The 23142-nt window shown below is 42.2% G+C and overlaps 1 protein-coding gene across 1 annotated transcript in view; it reads left to right on the top strand.

Moving 5' to 3' along the window:
- MTHFD2L (methylenetetrahydrofolate dehydrogenase (NADP+ dependent) 2 like) overlaps positions 1-23142 on the top strand; it is a 59709-nt gene that overhangs the window by 10974 nt on the left and 25593 nt on the right. The window contains exons 3-6 of the mRNA XM_014517502.2: positions 2840-3024; positions 4663-4785; positions 15057-15209; positions 15832-15939. Of these exons, the coding sequence (XP_014372988.1) occupies positions 2840-3024; positions 4663-4785; positions 15057-15209; positions 15832-15939 (569 nt within the window). The remainder of the gene's footprint in view (positions 1-2839; positions 3025-4662; positions 4786-15056; positions 15210-15831; positions 15940-23142) is intronic.

The raw sequence follows: 23142 nt of genomic DNA, 5'->3' as shown, positions 1-23142 counted from the left end.
CAATTAAATCTGGAACTTATTGCACTGGAGTTTATTGCTTCCAGGTGCCTGGGAGTGCATTATGTTGAACGGGTAAGAGCAGCCCTGGCTGGCAGGGGGTCCACTGGATCAGCCTGCCAACCTAGGGCTGCTCCAGCCTGGCTCAACATGCTGCGGAGGGGCTGGCTGGGGTATGAGGATGCTTCAGTACAGGGTATCCAGAAGACATCCCGTGCACTGAAGTACCCTTGTGCCCCAGCCAGCCTGGTCAGCATCTATATGTGTGCTGCTGCACATGGAAAAAACTCCGCATCAGGATAGCATTTGTATTTCCGAGTACCAACCTGCTGCGGAGTTTATTCATTTCCTGTGGCCTAATAAGCATGTAGATGCTGAGCTGTTTACTGAGGAGCTAATTAGGCAGCTTTCAAGTAAACATCTTGTGTCGGCATGTCCACAGATTAAAACATATGTGGCATTCCTAGGCATAGGTGAGCATTGGTATTTGCTAGGCATAATGAATATGTGAAGAAAAAACAGTACCAAAAATATATAATTGTGAAAGCATATGATATGCAGGATGAGCTAGAGCCAAGTGAAACTACTGACAAATGAGAAGAATGAAATACACATGTCCTCTACTCTAACTTCAGTAACTAAGGATGAGTAGAATTCCACACACACAATACAGTGAAAGAAAATGGCTAAAACAACTTAATTAAGAAGAAAACCAGCTATATCTGGCTCCATTTATGCTGATACATATCTTAACGCATATCTTATGCATATCATATCATACTTATCTTAAAGGTATTTCTCCTGCAGGAGGAGGAAATCAAGTGTGTGAAAGAGAAGGAATCTTGCTTAGAATCATACTACTGTCTTTCTGATCAAGTGGAGCAGATTGCTAGCAGACTCCCGGTAGGGTTCTTTTCCCTTTAGCTGGACTGAGAACCACAAAGGCTAGGGAAGACATTACACGTAAACTGGTTTAAATGATCAGAAACATGTTTAAACCTGTAACAGAACAGATGTTCAGTGCACATAAACCAGTTTGAAAATGGCTGAAACCAGTTTGAGATAAACCTGGTTGAATGTAGTATCAAACTTAACTGATTTGGGTCAAAGCAGTTTATGCAATGTCTGTCCCAGACCCCTTGCTGGTATAAATTAAACTAGTCTCCCCCAGCATCCCGGCATGCTCTCTGGGTTGGACAGGGCTCTCTGCTCCACAGCAGAGCTGGCCCCTCCCCTCTGCTCCCTGGCTGGAGCTTGGCAGAGACAGCAGGCATTTGCTTGGCGCCCCCCCCCCCATCCCTTCTGATTTACACAGACACCTCTTGGCATTAGCTAGCAGATCACATACTGGCTATGGTCTGTGCTGTGGCAGACGGGACAAAGGCAGAATCAACAGATAGCTGGCAATGTCCCTCAGTTGTTTTCTTAATGGGTTGATAAACACTGATTTAGGGGTGATAAACACTATCTTATTAATTCCTTGCTGGGCTGATCAGGAGGGGGAAAACCCTCCCTAATCTCAGTGTCCTGCCAGGGCCTATGGAAGGGAAGGGAGGGCTGCTCTAGATCCCCTCGGCTTCTAGCTTGAGCCACTGTAGGCATGTGCCTGCATTTTGTCAGTCCAGAGGGGATGTCTGTATAGTTACAAACTGGTTTAGCCTAGCCAGATTTTTTTTCCAGACCAGAGCATTGATGCAAGTGTGTTTCATTTTGTTTTGCTGAATTGCCTGTAACAACAAAAAATTAATCTTATTTTGAATATGATGTGTCCTTGAGCTTTTCTAAAAAGAAACAAACAAAAATATGCTTGAAAGTAAGTATAAAAATGTGATAAGTGCCTAAGATGGACTGCAACCTGCTGGCCCAGATGTAAAGCACTGTGAAAAAGTCTGTTAGTGATAAACAAATTAGCTTATAATAAGTTTGAATAGAGTGGCAACAATTTTCTTCTAGCATTGCTAATACTACCTATAACCTCAACTTCATAATTTAGCATATTTTAAGAACTGATGACAGCTGTCAGCTGTTAATGCATCAACATTATAAGCTTTATAAATCAAGAAAAACTTTCATGAAGTAATTATTTTTTGTATGTGGAACAGACTCAATGCTTGTTAGATGTCAGTTTCCTGAGTTGCTTCATCCTGTGAAATAGCATCTCTTATGTCAATTGGAGCCAACCTTTTTAGCAGACATGCCACAAATTAAATCCCCTTCTTTCTTTGAGTGCCTCCCCAATTCCCTTCCCCTCCCCAATCAGCTGCTCTACTTTTGACTCCATACATTACCTTCCATGTGCCTCACGCAGGGGCTGCCCATCCCATCTATTGTACTTGTGCTGCAGGTGGACTGCCCTGGATTCATGTTTTATCTGTACCAAGCCTGAGCTGGAATTGTCAAACATAGGCTTATTTCAACTAGTCTTCAAGAAAGCAAAGAAATGGCAACATCTAGATCTAAGAGTGGTGTGGATAGTTAAAATAACCTTGAACAAAATCTGGGGCAGGGTCATTCCTTACTCTGGATAAACTTAGGAGAATGTAGAAAAGAAGGGTTTCTGGTTTTACCCACAATCACATGTTTTTCCAGAAATTCACCAGACAGGGCCATTTTGCAGTGCATAGAAGTTGGGGTGACAGTGCCAAGCTGATCTGAGCTACTGTTGCGTGTATGCTAGGAATTTTCCATCTCTTTAAGGGTTAGAAGTGCTTCTGATACTTGAATGAAGTGGATTGATATCTATTGTGGTCAATGAAAAAACAATATTTTAAATATTCTGATTATGCAATTTTAGATTTAACAACTGTTGTGGTTTCTAATCTTTCACTTTCTATCTTTATAGTGATGAAGCAACTGTTATCTCAGGAGTTAAGCTTGCTAAACAAGTCCATAAGGAAGTTCGAAGGGATGTAGAATCATGGATATCCCTTGGGAATAAGAGACCTCATCTCACTGTCATTTTAGTAGGAGACAACCCAGCCAGTCATACATATGTAAAAAATAAGATAAAAGCTGCTGCATATGTAGGTATGTATTTATCTGAACCGTACAGTAGTATTTTGATATTAAGCACAAGATGTTATCCTGTTAAAATATATAGTACATCTTAGCTTTATATTGCATAATTTGTTCCTTCAACATGCATGACTTCTATAAAATGTAGAAGTATATTGTGCTGCAAAAATATCAGTCAAAATGCAAACAAAGTAAATTTTTCATATTATATGAACATTAGGGACAAGTGTAGCCTTGGCATTCAAAGAATAAATCTTGTTTATTTAAAAAAAACTGCTAGAAAAAAAATACTTTCTGTTTCCTCAGAGATTAGTATTTAAGGGGCCAACACAAACTGAAATGCTTATGGCTTCTCAACTTTGTATATGATGATTTCTGGCAGTCCAATATTTGCATGCTTTGAAAAGGTCAGATGAATACAGGCAGACAAATGGAAGTAATTTCAGTTTTCAATTACTATTTATCCTTGCAAGCCACTCTAGGATTTATTTATTTTCACATTTAAAATAAATGTAAGAGTTTACTTTTTCAGGTCCTAGAATTTTAGGGAGGGGAATTCATAAATCAGTAAGCACATCTACATGTGCATTAATGTGCCATAATTACTGCGCATTAATTTTTTTAACTTAATGCGCAGTAATTGGTGCTACTGCACAGTAGCACCAGTGCACGTCTTTTAAGTGATACTAATGTGTAGTAGACTAATTATACTGGGCATTAGCATGTTAGCATGGCTTTTGCTATGATGCTCTAATGCAGCGTTTCCCAACCTTTTTCGCCCCAAGGCACATTTACCTAAATAAAAAAGCACCGCGGCACACCAGATGGGAGGGGGGTGGGGGGTGGGGCTCACGGCCAGCCGGACACCAAAGTTGGAGGGCGGGGAGGCACAGTCACGCAAGGAAGGGGTTATTCCTCCTCCCTCCAGTGGAGGGGACAGCTGGGGGCCTATTCTGGGCAGGGAGCAAGTGGGGAGTGCCAGGCAGACCCGGCTCCAGTCCCTGTTGGTGGCACAGGGAGGGGGGAATTAAACCCCTCTCTGGCCAGACCTCCACCCCTTCCTGCTCTTGCTTGGGCTGGGGAGATGAGGGGCAGGGCCAGCTTGGCTCGGCTGGAGCAGAGAGCCCCACCAACCAGGAAAGGGTCTGGGACGGACAATGCATAAATTGGTTTGAGCCAAATCAGTTAATTCTGATACTACATTCAACCAGGTTTATCTCAAACTGGTTTCGTCCATTTTTAAACCGGTTTATGTGCAATGAACATTTATTCTGTTACAGGTTTAAACCACTTTTGGATCACTTAAACCAGTTTATGTGTAATGTCTGTCCCCGGCCTAGAGGTTTACTCAGAATCTTCAGGTGTATAGTCCTGTGAAAATTAGTGCATATCTTGTTTTTGTAAACATTTGTTTTCTTTAATTTTTAAGATGTATTGAAGTGAGATAGTTAACTTCCCCTGAATTCATTTTTAAGATTACAAAGTATTTATATGTGCAAACTGTTGAAAAAGGTGGACTTTTAAAAAGCATTCATGTCCATTGAAGACAAATCTTTATCACATTTGAGAATTTCACCTCAAAAAGCTTAGCTCAACTTAGGAAAAGCAGGAAAGCACAAAGTGTCTTTTGTTTGACTTTCTTCCTATCAGGTATTCATAGTGAGATAATTCTGAAGCCTAAAGACATTTCTCAGGAAGAACTTTTAGATCTGACTCTCCAGTTAAACAAGGATTCAAAAGTTAGTGGTATATTAGTCCAACTACCTCTGCCAGGTAAGCAATTACATTTTATATGCAAATTTTAACAATATTAAGGGGAAAAAACTGTAAACATATTTTATGTACAAGCTCATAGCATAACAGGTTCTTGGGAGATGACTCATTTGAGGAAAGTGAGGTTTGTAATAGGATGGCTGACATGATGCTTGCACCTATCATGTAATCTGGATGGCTTTGTTTCACAGCTCACAAATGAAATAATAGTAATTTTTTTGTATTGAAGCTTAAGTTGTTCATCCAAAGCACAGATGACAGGAAACTTTGAGATTCCATCTAGTTTTTCTTCATGTTGTTTACAGTATCTTCTATACTACAAAATAGTACTGTCAATATATTGTGTTCTCAACCATGGCACTCCGGTTGAGAATCACTGGGATAAATTGAGGCTTTTAATCTTTCTTCCCCAAATACCTCATTACAAACCTACATTTTTATTGTCATGGAGAAAGTTGCCCCCTACCTGTCACCCAGGTACATTATTTTAGAATCATCTTGAATTCTGCCTTTTTGTCAGGCCCCCCCCCTATCCAAGCCAGGTATAAACTTCTTTTGTTTCTGAACAGCTCCAACTTTCAACTTTTCCTTTGTCTAGACCATTAACATTCTCATCCAAACATCTCACATCTTGACTCTTACAACATATTTTTTCCAGCCTTGATAAAAGTCATCCTCCTCTAAATGTGTTAAATGTATTCAAAACACTGCCACAAAGAAAAAAATCCTTGGCTTATTGCTGTGCCAAGCATTCCTACTGCTTTCCTTCCTGAATTCCTTGTTCTTCACCTCATCAAACTGTTTGTCTTCACTTTATGAAATATCTCTGTCCTGTTTATTATGTCTTATATGCTATCCAATAGTTGACCCTAGAACTCGCATTCTATCAATCAGGCCAGAATGTGTCTCTCATTACTTTGATTTTCCTTCAGATGCCTTCATGCTTTTCCCCCTGCCATTCCTTTGCATGATATGAGATCTGTGCAAAAATCCCCAGAGCCTCTCCTGTATTATTAAGTCTTTCCTAAAAAATTTGCCTGGTTAAGTATGGAAGTGCAATCCTTTTCCAGCCTGCCCAAGTCCCTGAAAAACTTAATAGAAGAGGTGGGTGTAGCATCTTCCTCCTCAATGCTTTTTTGTTACTCAGACATAAGGGTAAGATGACAATGTGTTGTGGAAGTAGATGCATTAATGGATTTTCAGGGACTTGAACAAGGTGGTATAGAGTCAAACTTAGACATCTAAGTCCTTGTAAAGACCTAATAGGTCTGGTCTCCACAGTTTTTCCCCAGCTTTTGGTTGTATTGACCTGTTGTTTCTTCATATTCCAGGATGGTAAGCTCTTAAGGGCAAACACTGTCTTTTTGGTTTATGTGCAGAGAGTGCGTAGCACAATAAGGCTCTGATTCGTGACTGGGGCTTCTAGGGGTTACTATAATACAAATTATAATACAAAAACACAACTGTGTGCCAGATCAAGTTTTCTCATTTCATTTTCATTGCGAGTCTTGCTCTCTGCCATCCTTTCCCCATCTGTAAAAGGGACATAAATCATATTTCCTATACAGAGCAGGGGTGTTTAGAGGCTTAGTGTTTGTAGAATGCTTTGTTCTGTGACTGGAAAGTAATAACAGTACAAAATATTAGTATTAGTCCATAACAGTCATGGTAGTGTTGGAGTGGTATTGTTAGTCATAACAGTCCATCATTTCTGCAGCCTTCAGTGAATAAAGTAAAATGGCCACAAGATGGCACTATAATATAAGTAAGGAGGAAAAATCTGATAAACTGAATGAGGATTTACTTTTAGGATTGTTTGGTATGTGCTCACCTGTAATACAAGAGATGTTGCTTTGTTTGTAACACTAGAAGCCAGAATACTTACAGATTCAAGGTGTTAAGGGACTGTTAAAAATGTCCTGTGAATTTACTGCTGGTGAGAGTGCGCCACACTGACAGCTTCTGTTCCAATGTCCTCTGTGTAGACTCAAAACAGGAATAGTATAGGTAATAGCCTGCACAGTTTCCCACCCCACTCCATAGCCTGACCAGTTTGCCTCTGCACTGATTTGGAGAGACCACCTCCAGGAGTTGACTCTCCTTTCCTGTTTGGTTCTTGGCTATTCTTCTAAGATTGTCAACCAGTATGTTATTGGTTGTTACTTGCGGTAGTATTTTTTTTCAGTGTAGATATCAGGCCGCTAGGCTTAAGCCACTGCACTAAGTTTGCAGACCAGTCATGTTTTATGTTATAACTACAGTAACTGTATTTTGGGGTTGTATCTTCTGACATTCCCAAACTAATGAAAGTTGATCCCATGGAGGGTATGACAGGAAATGGAACACTTTAGATATGCCCCATTCATATACTGTCCCTAAGGCATCTACTGCTTGTCGTTGCTGCAGACAGGATACTTGGCTAGCTGGATCATTTGTTTGACCCAGTATGGCACTTGTTATATTCTTATGCTACTCTATATTAGCAGAGTTGTAGTGGTTCATCTAATTTTATTTTAGCCAGTCTAGTTAAATCAGGGATGGTGATGCACTTAGACCAGTTTAACCCCAGTTTAAACTGGGTTAGCTTCCAACAGCAATTTCATACATGAATACCTTATTTCTAATTAATTGTCCTCTGACTCTCTCTAACTTTTCAGTGTGGAGTCTGGCTACAGGGTTTCCTTCTGCTATATATTTTATTTATTTGGTTGCCTAAATAGTGTGTAAATAAGGAAACATTAAAAGCTATATACTGGAGTTATATGTGCAAGCCCTTTCCATTTAAACGTATGGTGGGATGGTGTTTCTCTAAGAGGTTTCAAGTATAACTTGTTGAATACTGTGCAATTTTGTCATTTTAAGAACACTTCCTATGTTTGCTTATGCCAATGTTCCACAATAAATGTGCTTTGAAGAAAGAGAGGTGGAAGTTCCTTAATTTACAAAATTCACTCAAATTATCTTTTAAGGGCAAGAGAAGAACCTGGAAGGTGAAATGGAGAAACATGATGAGTAATTGTTGTTTATATCAGATATTTTTCATTATATTCTTTTAAGCAGCCACCTAATTTGGCTGTAGTACAGCATTTGGATAACATAAGAAGAAGATGGCTTCGAGATGACCTTTCTGGAGGGGAATATGATACTTTAAAGCAGTGGATCTTAACTTTTTTATATTCAAGGCACCCCTGGATAGACTTTTGGCACCCTTTGAAAATGCTAGCTCTTAGTGGGCACATTTACACTAGATGCTATGCCACTACAGTGACAAGCTACAGCGATGTAGCATCAGCAGACACTAACTGTGACACTGCTGCTGCTGCACAGTAGCAGCGAATTACAGTGCAATATCTCGTTGCTGCTGTGCAGTAGGGTCAAAAACAACCCGTGCGCCACTGGGACTGCTTAGTAGGAGTGGGTATTTCACAGTTTTTTAGTACTTACTAAAGCAAATACTAAATGACTGCACAGTACCCACTGCATAATGGGATGCAGCAGAGCCAACCCAAGCAGGGTGTGGGGCCCAGGGCAAATCAGCCCACGTGGGACCCCACCCCGATCCCATGTGCCCTGAACCTGAAGAAGCTGCCACCGCCATTGGCAGTGGTGCATTGGCGGCAGGGGGATGGGGGGAAGCAAGTGGCTGCACGGGAATCCGGTGGCGGTGGCTTAGAGTTGCCGTGGCCGCTCTCCCCAGCTCCACGGGGCCCCCTAAAGCACAGGGCCCGGGGTGGTAACCCTGATCCCCCCCCCCCCCCCGGGGGTGTAGACAGTACTCCTCCCCCCCCAATGGCTTTGGGTGCACGTGTAGATGAACCCAGTTTTTACAACTTTTTTTACTTCAGAAAAATAATAGAGCAATTTTTCTGCTGCAAAGAACTCGCAAAGACCGAAACGATGGATTTCTATCTGAAATTTCTGGCATTATTTTATGAATAATGTTTGCAGACCTAACAGTACTAACATTATGTGGCATCCCATGGCACTCTTGAAAGGATTTCAATGCACCCCAGAATGCCTTGGCACCCTGGTTGAGAACCACTGCTCTAAAGTAATCATTTTTGTGAGTCAGGGTTATTTAACTTTCAGAGGGTGCTGAGGGAGTTAGAAAACTGCCTGGAGCATCGGGCTTAGAGGGTAGTAGTCAATGACTCAATATCTAGTTGGCAGCCGGTTTCACGTGGAGTGCCCCAGGGATTGTTGCTGGGGCCAGTTTTGTTCAGTATCTTCATCAGTGACCTGGAAAATGGCATAGAGCACACCCTCAGCAAGTTTACAGATAAAACCAGGCTGGGTGGAGTAGTAGATACGCTGGTGGGTAGGGTTAGGATTCAAAGTAACCTAGACAAATTGGAGGATTGGGCCAAAAAAAATCTCATGAGATCCAATAAGGACAAATGCAAAGTCCTGCACTTAGGACAGAAGAATCCCATGCAGGCTGGGGTCTGATTGGCTGGGCAGCATTCTGCAAAAAAGCACCTGGGGGTTACAGTGCATAATAAGCTGAGTATGAGCCAACAGTGTGCCCTTGTTTCCAGGAAGGCTAATGGCATGCTGGGCTGTATTGGTAGGAGTGTTGCCAGCAGATCAAGGGAACTGATTATTTTCCTCTATTCAGCACTGGTGAGGCCACATCTGGAGTACTGTGTCCAGTTTTTGGCCCTTCACTACAAAAAGGCTATGAACAAGTTGGAGAGGGTCCAGAGGAGGGCAACAAAAAATGGTGAGGGGGCTGGGGCACATGACTTGTGAGGAAAGGCTGAGGAAATTGTGCTTACTTAGTCTAGAAAAGAAAAGACTGAGAGGGGATTTAATAATAGTCTTCAAGTACCTGAAGGATGGTTTGAAAGCGTATGGAGCTAGATTGTTCTCAGTGGTGGCAGATGACAGAACAAGGAGCAATTGTCTCAAGTGGCAGTAAGGGAAGTTTGGGTTAGGTGTTAGCAAGAACATTCTCATTACGAGGGTAGTAAAACACTGGACCAGGTTACCCAGAGTGGTTATGGAATCTCTATCCTTGGAGGTTTTTAGACCCAGCTAGACAACGCCTTGGCTGGGATGATGATGTTGGAGATGGTCCTGCTTTGAGCAGGGAGTTGGACTAGATGACCTTCTGAGGTCCCTTCCAACCCTAATTTTCTATGATTCTATGAATTGTCCTCTTTCCTTTCGGATAATTTTGTTTCCTTCTGTGCGTCTTTTGAAGTCATTACTTTTGACATGATGATATAGTCTTGCTCCCTGATAGTTTGCCTCTTTTCCATTCCAAAACCATTCCTTTTTTCCTCTACCCTGGGATTTTGTAAGACATATTTGAGTGAAGAAATCTGGGTAGAGCAAGAGCTCCTTCGTCTATACATGAAAGAGAGAGTATCTGTCTCTGCAAAGTAGAAGCAGGAAAGTAGGAACTTGGTGGTGAATAATTGTTTTGTATAAGAAATTGCCTTGTTCCAGGATTGAAAGAAAGCAGAACCACCAAAGCATCAGCCAGTTTATCTTTGACTACTTTTAGGGTACAAACAGACATTTGGGGAGATTAGGGGGAAGTTAGATTGCATTAAAAATGGCCACCTGATCTAACTTACTTTATCCATGTGTGGACCTTACACTTAGATTCCTTGTTAAGTTGATGTAAGTGCAAACTGTACAGAAGTTTGAGGAAAGTTAGATTGGTCAAAAATGGCCAACCCAATCTAATTTAACTGTACCTTGGAGGTGTGCTAAGTTAGAATGGGTATGAGTAAACCAATCTAACCGAACTTCTGTGCAGATCCCCCGTGCAGCCCTAGGCTGGGAAAGCCCAACCAGTAGCCCCAGCTCTGAGCTGTGCTTTTACTACTCCCAATCTGGTACCAGGCTATTTTTAGCCCTCTGGCTCCCCCCTACCAAGGAGTATCCAGCTTGGCCCACCCCACACCTTGACCCCGCAAAACCCCAATACTGCAAGTCACTCCCAGGGCTGGCTTTATTGGCATTTGCCAAAGCCAGGAGCCAATGGAAGTCAGGGTTGTGGGGAGGGGCAGGTGGAATCAAGGGGATTCATTCAGCAGGGAGATTGTTCATCTTGGGGTGGGAGACAGTCGGGAAGAATAGCTCCTGGTCCAAGTGGGGAGAAAGCCCCCCCCGATCTCCCCAAACCCCCTGCCACAGAGCCACCAGCTCCCCCTATTCTGTGAACCCCACCACCAAGCTGCCAGACCCTCCTGATCCCCTGCATCTCCCTCCACCCCAGCTTACTCCAGTCAAGCTCCTGGGACTAGTGAATTCCATTAAACCTGAACCCAGGAGCAGTTTGCAGGATTGGAGGTGATTTAGCAGTATCACAGGAAGGCTGGGTGAGTCCAGGGAAGTTTAGCAGGATTGGAGAGCTTCTTTGATCCTGCCAACCCTCCCCATCCTCCCTGTAGACTCCACTAGCACCCCCCATACCCACCTGCTAGCCCCCCATCCTGCCTGCCCCTCCTTGTACATCATCTTATATCAGGGGCCATTTTTAACCCCATCTAACCCTCCCCAAAGTATTAACTGTAAAATCTGTATGAAGCCTAACTTAGGGAAAATAAGCAATTTTTTTAAAGACTGTTTTAACAGACCCCTCCAAGTTTCATATTTTTTAAAGTCAAATCTGATCAAAGTTGTCTTAGATTTGAATTATACTAGCTTACTTTTTAAAAGAATATGCTCTTTCCAAATATACTTGTGGCAGGGCACTTGATGTGCCTGCCACTTTAAGAGGTCAGGCAGCCTATTGAGCCAGGGATTGGTGGGGGTTAGGGCTAACTGGGGAGTCAGCTGACCTAGGGGCTGGCAGGTGAGGTTAGGCCTGATCAAAGGAGTCATCTGATTGTAAGGGAGTATCCTGATTGGACAAGGGCTGGGTGTAAACAGGGTATAAGGCCAGACCCTGAGAGCAGGGATGGTGGTAACATCTTGGTGGCTAGTGCAGGAATATCATCCAGCAGCGAGGCTGCAGCTCCCAAGTGCCAACAAGGAATAGGACATCTGGAGGCTTGGGTAGGAACTAAGGGGATGGAGGAGGTTCCTGGGGTCCAGAGCCCTGAGAAGGGGTTTGAGTGCCTGGGACCAGTTGAGGGGCCAGACAAGCCTGGAGAGAGAGAGGCCGAGTACACAGGGGCCTAATGAGAGACCACGTGAGTGCTGGGAGAGGGGCTGAGTATTGGTGGGTCTATTGAGGGGCCAGGTTAGCCCTGAGAGAAGGGCTGAGTGTCTGAGAGACCTGATGGAGGGTCTGGGTGTACCCCATGAGTGGGGCAGAGTACAGGGGGCTATTGAGGGGTCCAGTTGTGCCCAGGGAAGAAAGGCACTATGTAGCAAGACCTAGGGAGGGGTCTGGGCCTGTGGGGAGAGGGAGAGTGACTCATGGAGGGGCCTGAGAAGGTGGATCTACAGAGATGAGGGGGCTGACAGCCAGAGGACAGACCCTGAGAATCTCAACTGGCCTATGCTGGGTCCAGGACCCAGGAGGGGCCAAAGGGTGAGAGAACCCATTGAGAAGGGAGAGCCAGAGCTGGGAGAGCCTGAAGTCTTGACTGGCTTGGAGGTGGGGCCAGGGTCTAGGAAAGGCACAAAGGTCCATGGTGAGGGCCACAGCTGTGAGAGAGTAAGGGATCAGCTCTGGAATGACAATGGCTGGTGGGTCTGAGAGTGAGTTGGGCCAGAGATGAAGGACTTGGAAAGTAGGAGATGGAGCCAGGGTCAAGGAGCCCTGTGTTTAGCAGCCCAGGAGTGGCACTGGATATCTAGAGAGAGCTCAGAGAAGGGTAAGCAAGAGCAGGTAGGCTAGAAGACCAGTCCTGGGTAAGACCTAAAACTGTACCCTACTGGAGTTGGTCAGTGTGGTGGGGCTGCCTGTGGTGGGGCAGCCTCAATAAAATGCCACACATGGGTCACTCCAGGGAAAGATGAGGGTGCCAGAAAGTGTCAGCTCCCACTGCCTTGTGGGTGACCCTGCAGAGGCGAAAGGCTAGGGGAGCACACCCTGACACAAAAGCACTTGATATGGGTCCAGAGGCCCAGGGAAGGCCCAGGGAAGAATGGGACCATGTGGGTCCAGGGGATCATGTAGGTCCAGAGGCCCAGAGAGGGGCCGAGAAAAGCAGGGACCAGGTGGGTCCAGAGAGGGGCCAGGAATAGAGCACAGGACTGGATGGGGCCAAGGGCATGGAGAGTGGCCAGGAGAATACAGAGGAGCTGACACCTTAGAGTGGGCCTGAAGGAGAGACAGAGGGGTCCAGAAATTGGAGTGGGGCCAGAGGAAAGACCGACAGAATATCTACAAGGCATGAGACATGGTGTAGGGGATGCATGGACCTACACAATGGGCCCACAAATCCATTACCATAATCTGGGTGGTCATTACAATAAGATCAGGGCAGCCTCCTTCTTATCATTATATTTCCAACAAGGTGTGACAGAAAAGATAAGAAGGCACCCTAGGGGCAGAGTGGGCATGGTCACGGAGTTTCTAGGGGCATCATGGCCATCCCTGGAACTCAGATGTGTGACAGTGCTTCAAATCTTAATTTTCACAAGGTGTATTACTAAAGTACACTGCCATCAATCTTTCATTTTAGGAATCAAAAAGGGATATTCCTTTCTGGATAAGTTAAACATAAAAGTGCCTCTTTTATCTCCATATTCATATACACTTTAATGTGTATATTGTATATGTTTCTGTTAAAACAAATGATGTCTAATATGATTCTCACTATTTTAAAACACCTTAATTATAGGTTCCTAATTGCCTATTAAGTTCCAACAGTTCTGATGTCTCCTTATTTCTGTTATTTTTTGTTTCCAATATGGAAAATAAATCCACATTATTCTTCCACACATGTTCTAAAAGTCAAGGTTATTACTCTTATCACATGGGCAAAATAAATTTTGCACTGCAAGTCAGGATTGAAGGCTGTTAAGCCTTCTCTTCCTTTATTTGTTTTTTGTTTTTGTTTTTTCAGTTTTCCTGTAGACTGGGTATTAGATTGAACACGTGGAAGCACTGCTTCCTTTCCATTATATGTATCCTACAGTGATACTTGTTATGGCTGAAACTGGGCTTTGGTAAGCACTGTGTCTTTAAAGAGGGGGCAAGAAAAAGTTCTGGGGCCAAAGTAAAACTTGGGGTATATTTGAAGAGTTTTTAATCTAATTGCAGTTAGGTGTCCAAGTTATTTTCAAATATATCTGGCCCTATATCCTTTGTTTCTTGAATGAACACATTTTTTTCTATGAAGTCTTTGTTCCATATGGTAACTTAAATTTGTGAAGAATTTCAGGGAAAAATGTCCTATTTGCTTGTCTTTATATATTCGTTTTTGATAGCAGTAATTATTCTCAGTTTGATATATGTTTTTAATATCTTCCATAAGGCCTCAATGCTGTGAGCATCAAAAATGGTATCACTTAGCTTTCAGCATTTGGCTTAGAAAAGTACATTTTAAGTAGAACTTTAAAAATGCAGTTTAGTTTTAATGGATACAAGTTTGTGACCCTACAAATTACTCAATTGACTAAAAATTGTGAAATTTTCTTTGAAAATAAGGGATGTATTTGGTAGCTGTGTTGGTCTGAGACAAAAAGAAATGCAAACATCTAGAACTCTTGGTTCAGAAACGATCCCTTTTGTTAGACCAACTAGGAAATTGCACAATACAATCTTTTTCTAATTTATATTTTTGTGTAATTTCATAGTTGGTCTAATAAAAGGGATCATTTCTGAACCAAGAGTTCTATATTTTGCATTACTTTTTGCATCAGACCAACATGGCTAGCAAATATATCCCTGAAACATGGAAGATGCTGAATTTTAGCCAATTTTGGATGTTAAACTTCATTGCAGAACAACAAGAAAGATTATTAAACCTCCTTGCTTGCCATCTGACACTCCAGGAAAGGAATGCTACCTGATCTACACAACAAAGAGCAACTCAACAACTCACAGAGACACTCTCATGGATGGAGGGGGACAGATTTTCCATCTCCAGCTCCCTCTGTGTAAAAATGAAGTTTATTTCCTACCTATGGGGACTTTTTACCATCTTTAATTTTCTCAGAGCCTGATGAAGGATGTTTGAGCCCAAAAGCTTGCAGAAATTTTTTTTTTTTGCAATTTCCTAGTTTGTTGTAATAAAAGGTATAATTTCTGAACCAAGAGTTCTAGATTTTTGCATTCCTTGAAATTAAAGCATTGGGATAGCCCACTTTGGTTGACAACTGAGAAGAATCATGATTTTGAAATGACAATCTTCCAGATCACATAGATGAGAGAACAGTCTGCAATGCTGTTGCTCCTGAAAAAGATGTTGATGGATTTCACGTTATCAACATCGGACGACTTTGTTTAGATCAGCCTTCTGTGATACCTGCCACAGCTGCTGCTGTTTGGGAAATTATCAAACGAACAGGTAGGAAACTAATCTTTATTGAAATGTTTGGGGTGGGAGGGAAAGGTTAATGATGCTGAGAAAGCATGTATAAATGTCAAGGAAATTATATGGTAAGATACAGGCTAGGTTCTATATCTGATTGATTGCAGAAGAAATGGTTAAAAGAATATTTAGAGAACAGTGAGAAGGAAACATGCGAAAAATTGAGCACAGAAAATAGTTATTATATAGAGTGCATACCTTCTGTTCTAGTTTATAATACATTTTTATGGTGATTGATATAATATGTACCTTTTTTATAATACTGAAAGCAAATACCTATACTACAGCTCGATTGAGCCTTAATTATTTGTAAAGATTAATAATATTAGTGATAAGCTGTAAAAAAGATAAACTTATGGACAAAAATCTCCTTTCTTGAATCAACCTATTCTACAATAGGAAAGAATAAAGAGTAGTTTCAACAGTATGGTGATTTCATAGTTCTGTTAATTAATACACCAATTTAACGTTTGAGAGAAACTTTCCTTAAGTAAAAACTTACTTGGTGTTTGAGACTGATGACAGATCTAATTAAAATGTACAGTTTTTTTTAGGTTTCTCAAACTAGTTGAATATGTTTTTGTTTTTTTCTTGTAAGGAATACAGACATTTGGAAAAAATGTTCTTGTAGCTGGAAGATCTAAGCATGTAGGAATGCCTATTTCAATGCTTTTACATACTGATGGAGGGCATGAAAGGCCTGGAGGTATGTCTGAGACTATTATTATTTGTTGTAATAACTTGATCAGTGAAGTGACCCAAAATAAAAGATGTACAAAAGATGAAGCTCATCCTTAACATCATTATACCAATACTTAAACAACATTTTCATAACTCCTAAAATATTTGGGTAAGAATTATTTGCCAGTTTTTATATAGGAGATTCCATACTAGAAATCCTAAGAAAATATTTGCAAAATTTTCCACCTTATTTTTCACACTTGAGAAGTTCAATACGGGTCTCTGTTCCTGAAATGGTCTCTGCCACTGTTGGAGACTCTATCCCTGGTGCCTTTAACCATCCTGGCCCCTCCTGGGCTCAGGCCTCTATTCCAACCTTAACCCATCTTGGGCCTAGGCCTGCATTCTCTGCACATCTTGGGCTCAGGCCTCTGTCTTCCAACAGACTCCACTCCTCCTGGGCTCCGGGTCCCTGACCTTAGTTCTCACTCCTCCTGGACTATGGGTCCCAGACTCTGCTTCTTGCTCACTCAAGCTACGGATCCCTGACCCCGGTTCTTGCCCCTCATGAGCTATGGGTCCCTGACCCTCTGCAGCTTTGGCCCTGCCTCTTGGCCTTGGCCCCTCAGGCCCTGGTCTTGCTCTCAGGCCAGTTGATACCTCCACTGCCCATACAGTCTCAATCCCTAAACCACCAATTTTTGCCTACCCCAGCTCAGGTGTTAATCAGGAGCCTTGCTCCAGCGCTTATGCTCAGGATCAACTCTCTCCATGATTTCCAGGTCAGACTGCCTGCCAAGCTCAGGCCCTGGGCTTATGTCCTGCAAGCCCAGTCCCTTCCATGTGGCTCCCACTGCTTTTCCTGTACCTGCCTTCCCTTAAAGTAGTAGGAGCATCAAGCTCCCTGCTACACAGTGCATTAGAACCCTTTTAGTCTCTTGGGTCTACCCCTTATGTACATTTTTCACTATCTTCACTCTTCCCTTATTTAGACCTATTTCTTCTAGTGTGTGATTATGAAAATTTGTAAAGGGAAAAACCAAATCCTTCTTATGACTGAAAACCAAAATAACTTTTAAGTTTCAAGGTTTATGTTAACTTGTAGTTTGAGGGAAATGTTTATGGTCCAATTGCACTCTTCATTAAAATAAGAGATTATAGTGGAAATACTGATGCTTCCTTAATCATAGCGGCACAGATATGCCGCTATAATTGTAATATAGAAAGAATAACAAATGCTACTTACTCTTAAATAAGATATTATGATATTGCAACATCAGTTCAATGTTAGAAACTGCAGAGGTATTGTTTATAAATGGGGCAAACATGGGTGGCGGTTAATTTCAGTCATATTTAATAGGAGCGTAGTGACACATATTATTAATGTAATTAAATGTTGAAAGCTTTGTACTAATCATATATTTAGTTTTTCTATTCAGCCTCTGTGGGAAGGTTGATATTTGAAACTTCTTTGCATGTTTATAATTATCATAATCAGGAAATAACTTCAGGCTCAACCTTGCTCCCATGAAAAGCAGTGAGATTTTTGCCATTCACTGCCCTGGAAGAAGAATTAGATCATTATACTGTGTGCTATGAAATTTAATTAAATAGGACAAACTTTCTAAGTTTCTATTTACAGTGTTGATTTAATTGGAGTAGCAAAGTTTTGATATTCAGAAGTCCTATACAATACTTCAGCATCTAGCAGAAATTTCAGAAGAATTAGTGATCTGATGCTCTTTGCTTCATTATAAAACAAAAATAATTTCTATGAAATTAGTTTGTCATGATTTGTAGTACAGTTTTGGTATGTGGTACTGTGACAACTGTAGGTGTTGTAGGGTTACTGCCACTGCCCTGAGCTTGTTTTCCTACAGGCAGTGACAGGGTGGACCTTGGCTTCCGATAACCTGATCTGCCAGGAAGTTGGTCTTATGTTTCTCGCCTGCCACTACTTTGATATTATATTGCTAGGAAGCAATGCCCAAGATGATCCTACCTGGTCTCAATCCTTGTTTTCTTCTGTGGGGCTCCAAACCTCCCCTTTACCCCCACATTAGCCTCTCCAGGTGATACACACAGTTCTCTGTGGCCAGATCTTAATGCTGCCTGTTGGTCTATTATTCTGCCCTCAGCCACCAGGGTGACCATCGGCTTTGGTTAGGTGCACACCCTTCCAGGGCTGGCCTTGGCCTGCTCTCAAATATCCCCCCCAAAAAAGAGAAAGCAAAACCCGACTGCTCTCAGTCTCTTTGTCAGACTCAGTCCATGTCCTCTTCACTTGGGGTCAGACTCTCATGTCCCAATCACAACAAAAAAAATCAGTCCAGTCATTGCTCTGAACAGGCCTACTCATGAGCATTCACAGTCCCAATGGGATCTCTCCCATGTGCAGTGAGGCTGTAACCTGGAACAGTGGTTCTTCTGGCCTCTCCCCTGGATCCTCAGATGTCACTCCACTCCAGGGATAATCAGAAACCTTGTGTGTGCAGGCCTCTGCCTGTCTCCTTCTCAGGGTCACACCCACAGCATTTCTCCAGCAAGTTTCACAATGCTTGCCTGCCGGGATGCTGAGCTGCTCCTCTGTCTGCGGCTTGCAGGGAACTGACCCCCCCCCCCCCCGGCTGCCCCTCTCCGGGGCCGGAAATACCTCTGAGCAGCCTCCCTTCTCCAATCTGGAGCGAGATGCTGCTCTGGAAGTGTGATGATTGCTTCTCTTCCCTTCTGGTCTCCAGCTGCAGCCCTGCCGGCCATCCATGCTGTATGTGTTGCTTGCTTTCGCTTTCCCTGTCTGTTGCTGCCAACTGCTTTTCTTCTCCTAACCTACCCTGCCCAGCATGTAAGGCACCTCGGCGCTTTTGTTTACTCTGTGTCACTCGTTCACAGGTACTTTATCTTTCAAGCCAGTTGAGTCCTACATCCTCTTTTCTTTCACTTGTAATTTGGATTAGTGCTTATTCTCCCCTGATAGAAATTGATATTTAATTTAAACAAACCTAGCCATGTGAAGTTTGTAGAAACAACCCCTTGAGTTTATTTGTACCTTGCAGACTTGTTTTACTTCATGATAATCTTCCACAGTTCTGTTGTGAACTTGATGGGTGGGCACTATTTCCTGAACATTGTTATTCATGTACCAGCATTGTCACTTTTGTCACTGATGCGGAATATTTGAAATCATACCAGAAAAAAAAAGTAGCATTTAGATAACTGCATAAACAACTGAATAGTTGTATACTGACCCTTTCATGGCACAAGAGTTTCCAGTGAAAAAACAAAGGGCTAGTTTTACATTTTTTTTTCGGTATTTACTCAGTTCTTTAAATTTCCTCATGCAGACTCTACCTGTTTCATGATTTCATGGCAACAATATTTGTACATTGTAATAAAACTTCCTTTGTGCAACTTTCTTAAAACATAATATGTTAAATTAAGAAAAATATTAAGTTGCTAACATGTTTTTTTATGACCAGTGAATGATTTTGCCATCTCCTGTATTCTCTTCAAAAACTGAATATCTGTCACCTTAGTATTCAAGTAAAATGTGGTATTTCATGCTGTACTGTATGCCTGTGTGAAACAGCTAGTATTTGCTTTGGATTCGGCTGATTCGAGGGACAGTGATTCGATTCGGTGATTTGATCACTGTTCCGAATCAATTCGGCTGAATCACACAGGCCCATCCCCAACCTGCTCTCCCAGCCCCAGTAATGACTGCCCTACTGGGCCCCAACTCCCGGCACTTTGAAAAAAAGTCCCGACTTACTGGGTGCTGTCAGGTGGGGGGCGATCCCCACTGCTCCCCACTGCCCCATGCTGTGTGGGGGGCTCTGTCCTGAGCCCCCATCCCCCGAGAGGCCGCCCCCCCCTTGCCTTCTCCCCCCCCCCCCCCTTGGCTGTCCTGCCCACCTCAACTCTGGCCCTTTAAGGAAAAAAAAAACCCCGAACTCACCAGTTCCTGCCTGGTGGGGGTGATCCCTGCTGCCCCCACTGCCCCGCACCACGTGGGGGCCTCTGCACAAGCCCCCCAAAGCCCCAAGGCCACTGCAGGAGCTGGTGAGTACCAGGTTTTTTTTCAGTGTTTTTTTTCTTAAAGGGCCAGACCTGGGGCGGGCAGGGCAGGGCAGCTGTGGGGGGGAGTGGACGGGGGCTGGGGCTGGGAGAGCAGGCAGGGGATGGGGCCTGGCAGGGATCTCCCCATGGTCCCCTTCCCCCTCCTCTAGCCCCCACTTCCCCGCCCCGCTACTTACCAGCTTCAAGTTCGGCTCCAGCTCCCTGCTGCAGCAGTATTGGGGACTGCCCAAGTAATCGAAGCTCTCTGAATCTTTTCCTAAGATCTGGAGAGCTTCAAATTGATTTGGACCTTTTTATTGGTCCCCTGATCCAATTCGGATTTGGAGATTCGGCCACTGAATTGGGCTGAATCTCCTCTGAATCAAATCACTGCCCAAAGCTTCGCACAGCCCTCCTGTACCCTACATAATATATTGTTATCCAGTTAAGCCTTCTAGAAAGGAAGCATTATCTTATTTGGTCTTTGAATGTTTACCCTGTATGGCCGCACTCATATGAGCATGGACATTTGGTTCCCCAGGGACAATTAGCAGCGTCATACCTTGTGCCACCACTAGTTGTCCCAAGGGAATGCATGTGTCATGCGCCCTCTGGTGCATGACAAGTTACCTTAGGTGGGGCGGGAGAGGCTGGAGCCAGCACTGGGCTGGCTTCAGGAGCCTTGCCTAGGATCCTGGGGGCCTCCTAGTGCTGCAGCAGCAATGATCCTGCTGCTTCGAGTCTGGCCTGCAGCTGGAGCATGGCTCCCTCTGTTTTGGCTCAAGTTTTGAGTGGTGCATGCTGTCCCCTCTGCTTTTTTTTTCTGTGGGTTTGGGAAACTGTAGGTTTGCCTTTTGGACTCCAAGATATTACTGTAATGTATTTCTAGTAGATCACACAGAATGATTTCCCTCCATACCTAATAACAGTTTCTTATTAGATGATTAAATTACAGGGACAGAGGACTGGATTCTGTCTTATGCTGTGGCCCCTTTACTCTGGCTCCATAGGCAAAGGCGGGAATTCCTTATGGCATGTAGTCAAGCAGAATAGTCTTGGATTGCTTCTGCACAGCTGGTGCTGTGCTAGGTGATTCTGGGGGGAAATCATGAGGCACAGAATATTATTTAGAGGAGCCTTGATCTCTAGCTACATCTGATGCACCCAGTGGCTGCTAGCCATGTTGGTTTCTATTGGCCTCCTTCAAGTTCACCTCAAGCATAGCCAAAAATTAGGTCCCTAATTAGGGGGAATTGTAAAACAAGGGGAGTGTTGCTGCTTTATATATATGTATTGAAATAAATTAACTATAAATATTAGTGTGTTAATTTTTAAATAAAAATATGGGCTAAAGTATAGACAGGAAATATGAAATTGTGTGTTAAGACAATAAAGCAGAAAGAAAAGTTAAAAATAATTTGTATACACACTGTGTAGACATAAAGGCTTAAGAGCTATTTGTAATCTGTAGCAATATTTGCAGTCAAATGCAGTTTCCTTTATAATATTTTTATTATTTGCTGAACAACAAGCTTATTAATTAGAGCAAGGAGACAAAGTTTAAGCTGCTATGAGAAGCTTTCCTGAATTTTCTAATTATTATTAAATCCAGGTAATAATTATAACATGGCCATAACTTGTAATATTTTTCGTTTAAAAAAAAAATTGAAAGTCTAATTTTATGTATGGTGTTTCTCCCTATTTTGACATTTGCCCCGCTACATTAAGGATTAAACTATTATCGCTGGTATGTTTTTCTTGATAAATTCAGTGAAGGCACCATCTCAAGTCAAAGGTGAAATGCATAAGAATATCTGCTTTTCTCATGTTCTTGTACAAACTAGCTATAAACAGAAACTGAGAAGCCTCTAGTTAAAACATCAAAATGGAAAGTTAAAATGTTGTTAAAACCCTATGTCTTTAACTGGAAAATGAAGTGTCTTAGTGACTTAGGTAAGACTTTAATTTCTTTTGTTGCAATAAAAAAATGGAACACATCCTATTTAGATAAAATGGTAATTAATAAATGATACTAGTTGTAAAACTTTGTTCCTATTAATAACAATTTTAAAAGAGCGCAGTTGTCCTGATTATTTTAAATGTTATAATTTGAATTATACCATATTTGACTCTACCACCTATTAGCCAAGTACCACCTACTAAGTGACTTCCAAAAAGTAATATGTAAATCAGAATTCTTTTATCTTTCTGACTTTCTATAGTAGCCATTTCCTTCTTCCATTTCTTTACCTGTCCACACCAAGTCAACAGACCAGTAATGATGTCCACAAGCCACTCACACCAGTCCTTTCTAGAATACGTTGAGGTGTATTCTGGGTGTTCTTAAAAAGCATTTATAGCCCAACCAGATACAGTTTTCATGAGGTTTCCTGGTGTTGATATGTGAGAAAAGTGGGGAAAAAACAGCTTGACTTGCTTGACCAGCTGAAATGAGAATGTGAAGGTGGAAAATATTATATTGTTTATGTATATGATATAGATTTATTTGTAAAATTTAAAAATATTATTGTTCTTCATTGACTTCAGAATGTAAACATAGAACCTCACACGCTCTTGAGCTCTACTCTGAACTCTAATCACGTTCAGAGTAGAGCCATACTTTAAATATTTATGAACTCCTGATGTAACATTTCTTGTTCATCAAACCTAAATCACTATTTTATATATCTTCAAAGCTTCTTTCTCTAAAGTGAGTACTCTTTCACCAAAAAAATCCAAGAAGTAAGCAACACACACACTAAAGAAATATAGAAATGTTAAATGCAAATAATCAAAATGATGAAGATTGAAACTAGATGGCATCCATAGCTTCATTAAATTATTTTGTAAAAACAGAAGAAAAAGATGAGTGAAAAGTCCTAAGTACTCTGAGGGAATTTTCCTTCCTAGCTTTATCCAATTAGATGCTATCAGAAGCTGGAATCTCTGTGATGAGAATCTCCTTCTTTTAACTATTTGGAAAATTGTACAAACTCTTTCTTAACAAATCTGAATTTTGGCATTGGGTTACTGAGTTTGATTCAGCTGTGGTAATTTGTTTTTAGAAATCTTTTTTTCTCCTGTAGATGGCAACACCTCCTTGTCTGATCCATTTGATAGGAAATTGATGGTTTCCTCAGAGAGGAGATTATGTTCTCCACATATCTAATAA

This window comes from Alligator sinensis, unplaced genomic scaffold (genome assembly GCF_000455745.1).
Source record: "Alligator sinensis unplaced genomic scaffold, ASM45574v1 scaffold222_1, whole genome shotgun sequence".
NCBI lineage: Eukaryota > Metazoa > Chordata > Crocodylia > Alligatoridae > Alligator > Alligator sinensis.
The sequence above is the reverse complement of the archived record's forward strand: the minus strand, read 5'-3'. Positions and strand labels throughout refer to the sequence as shown.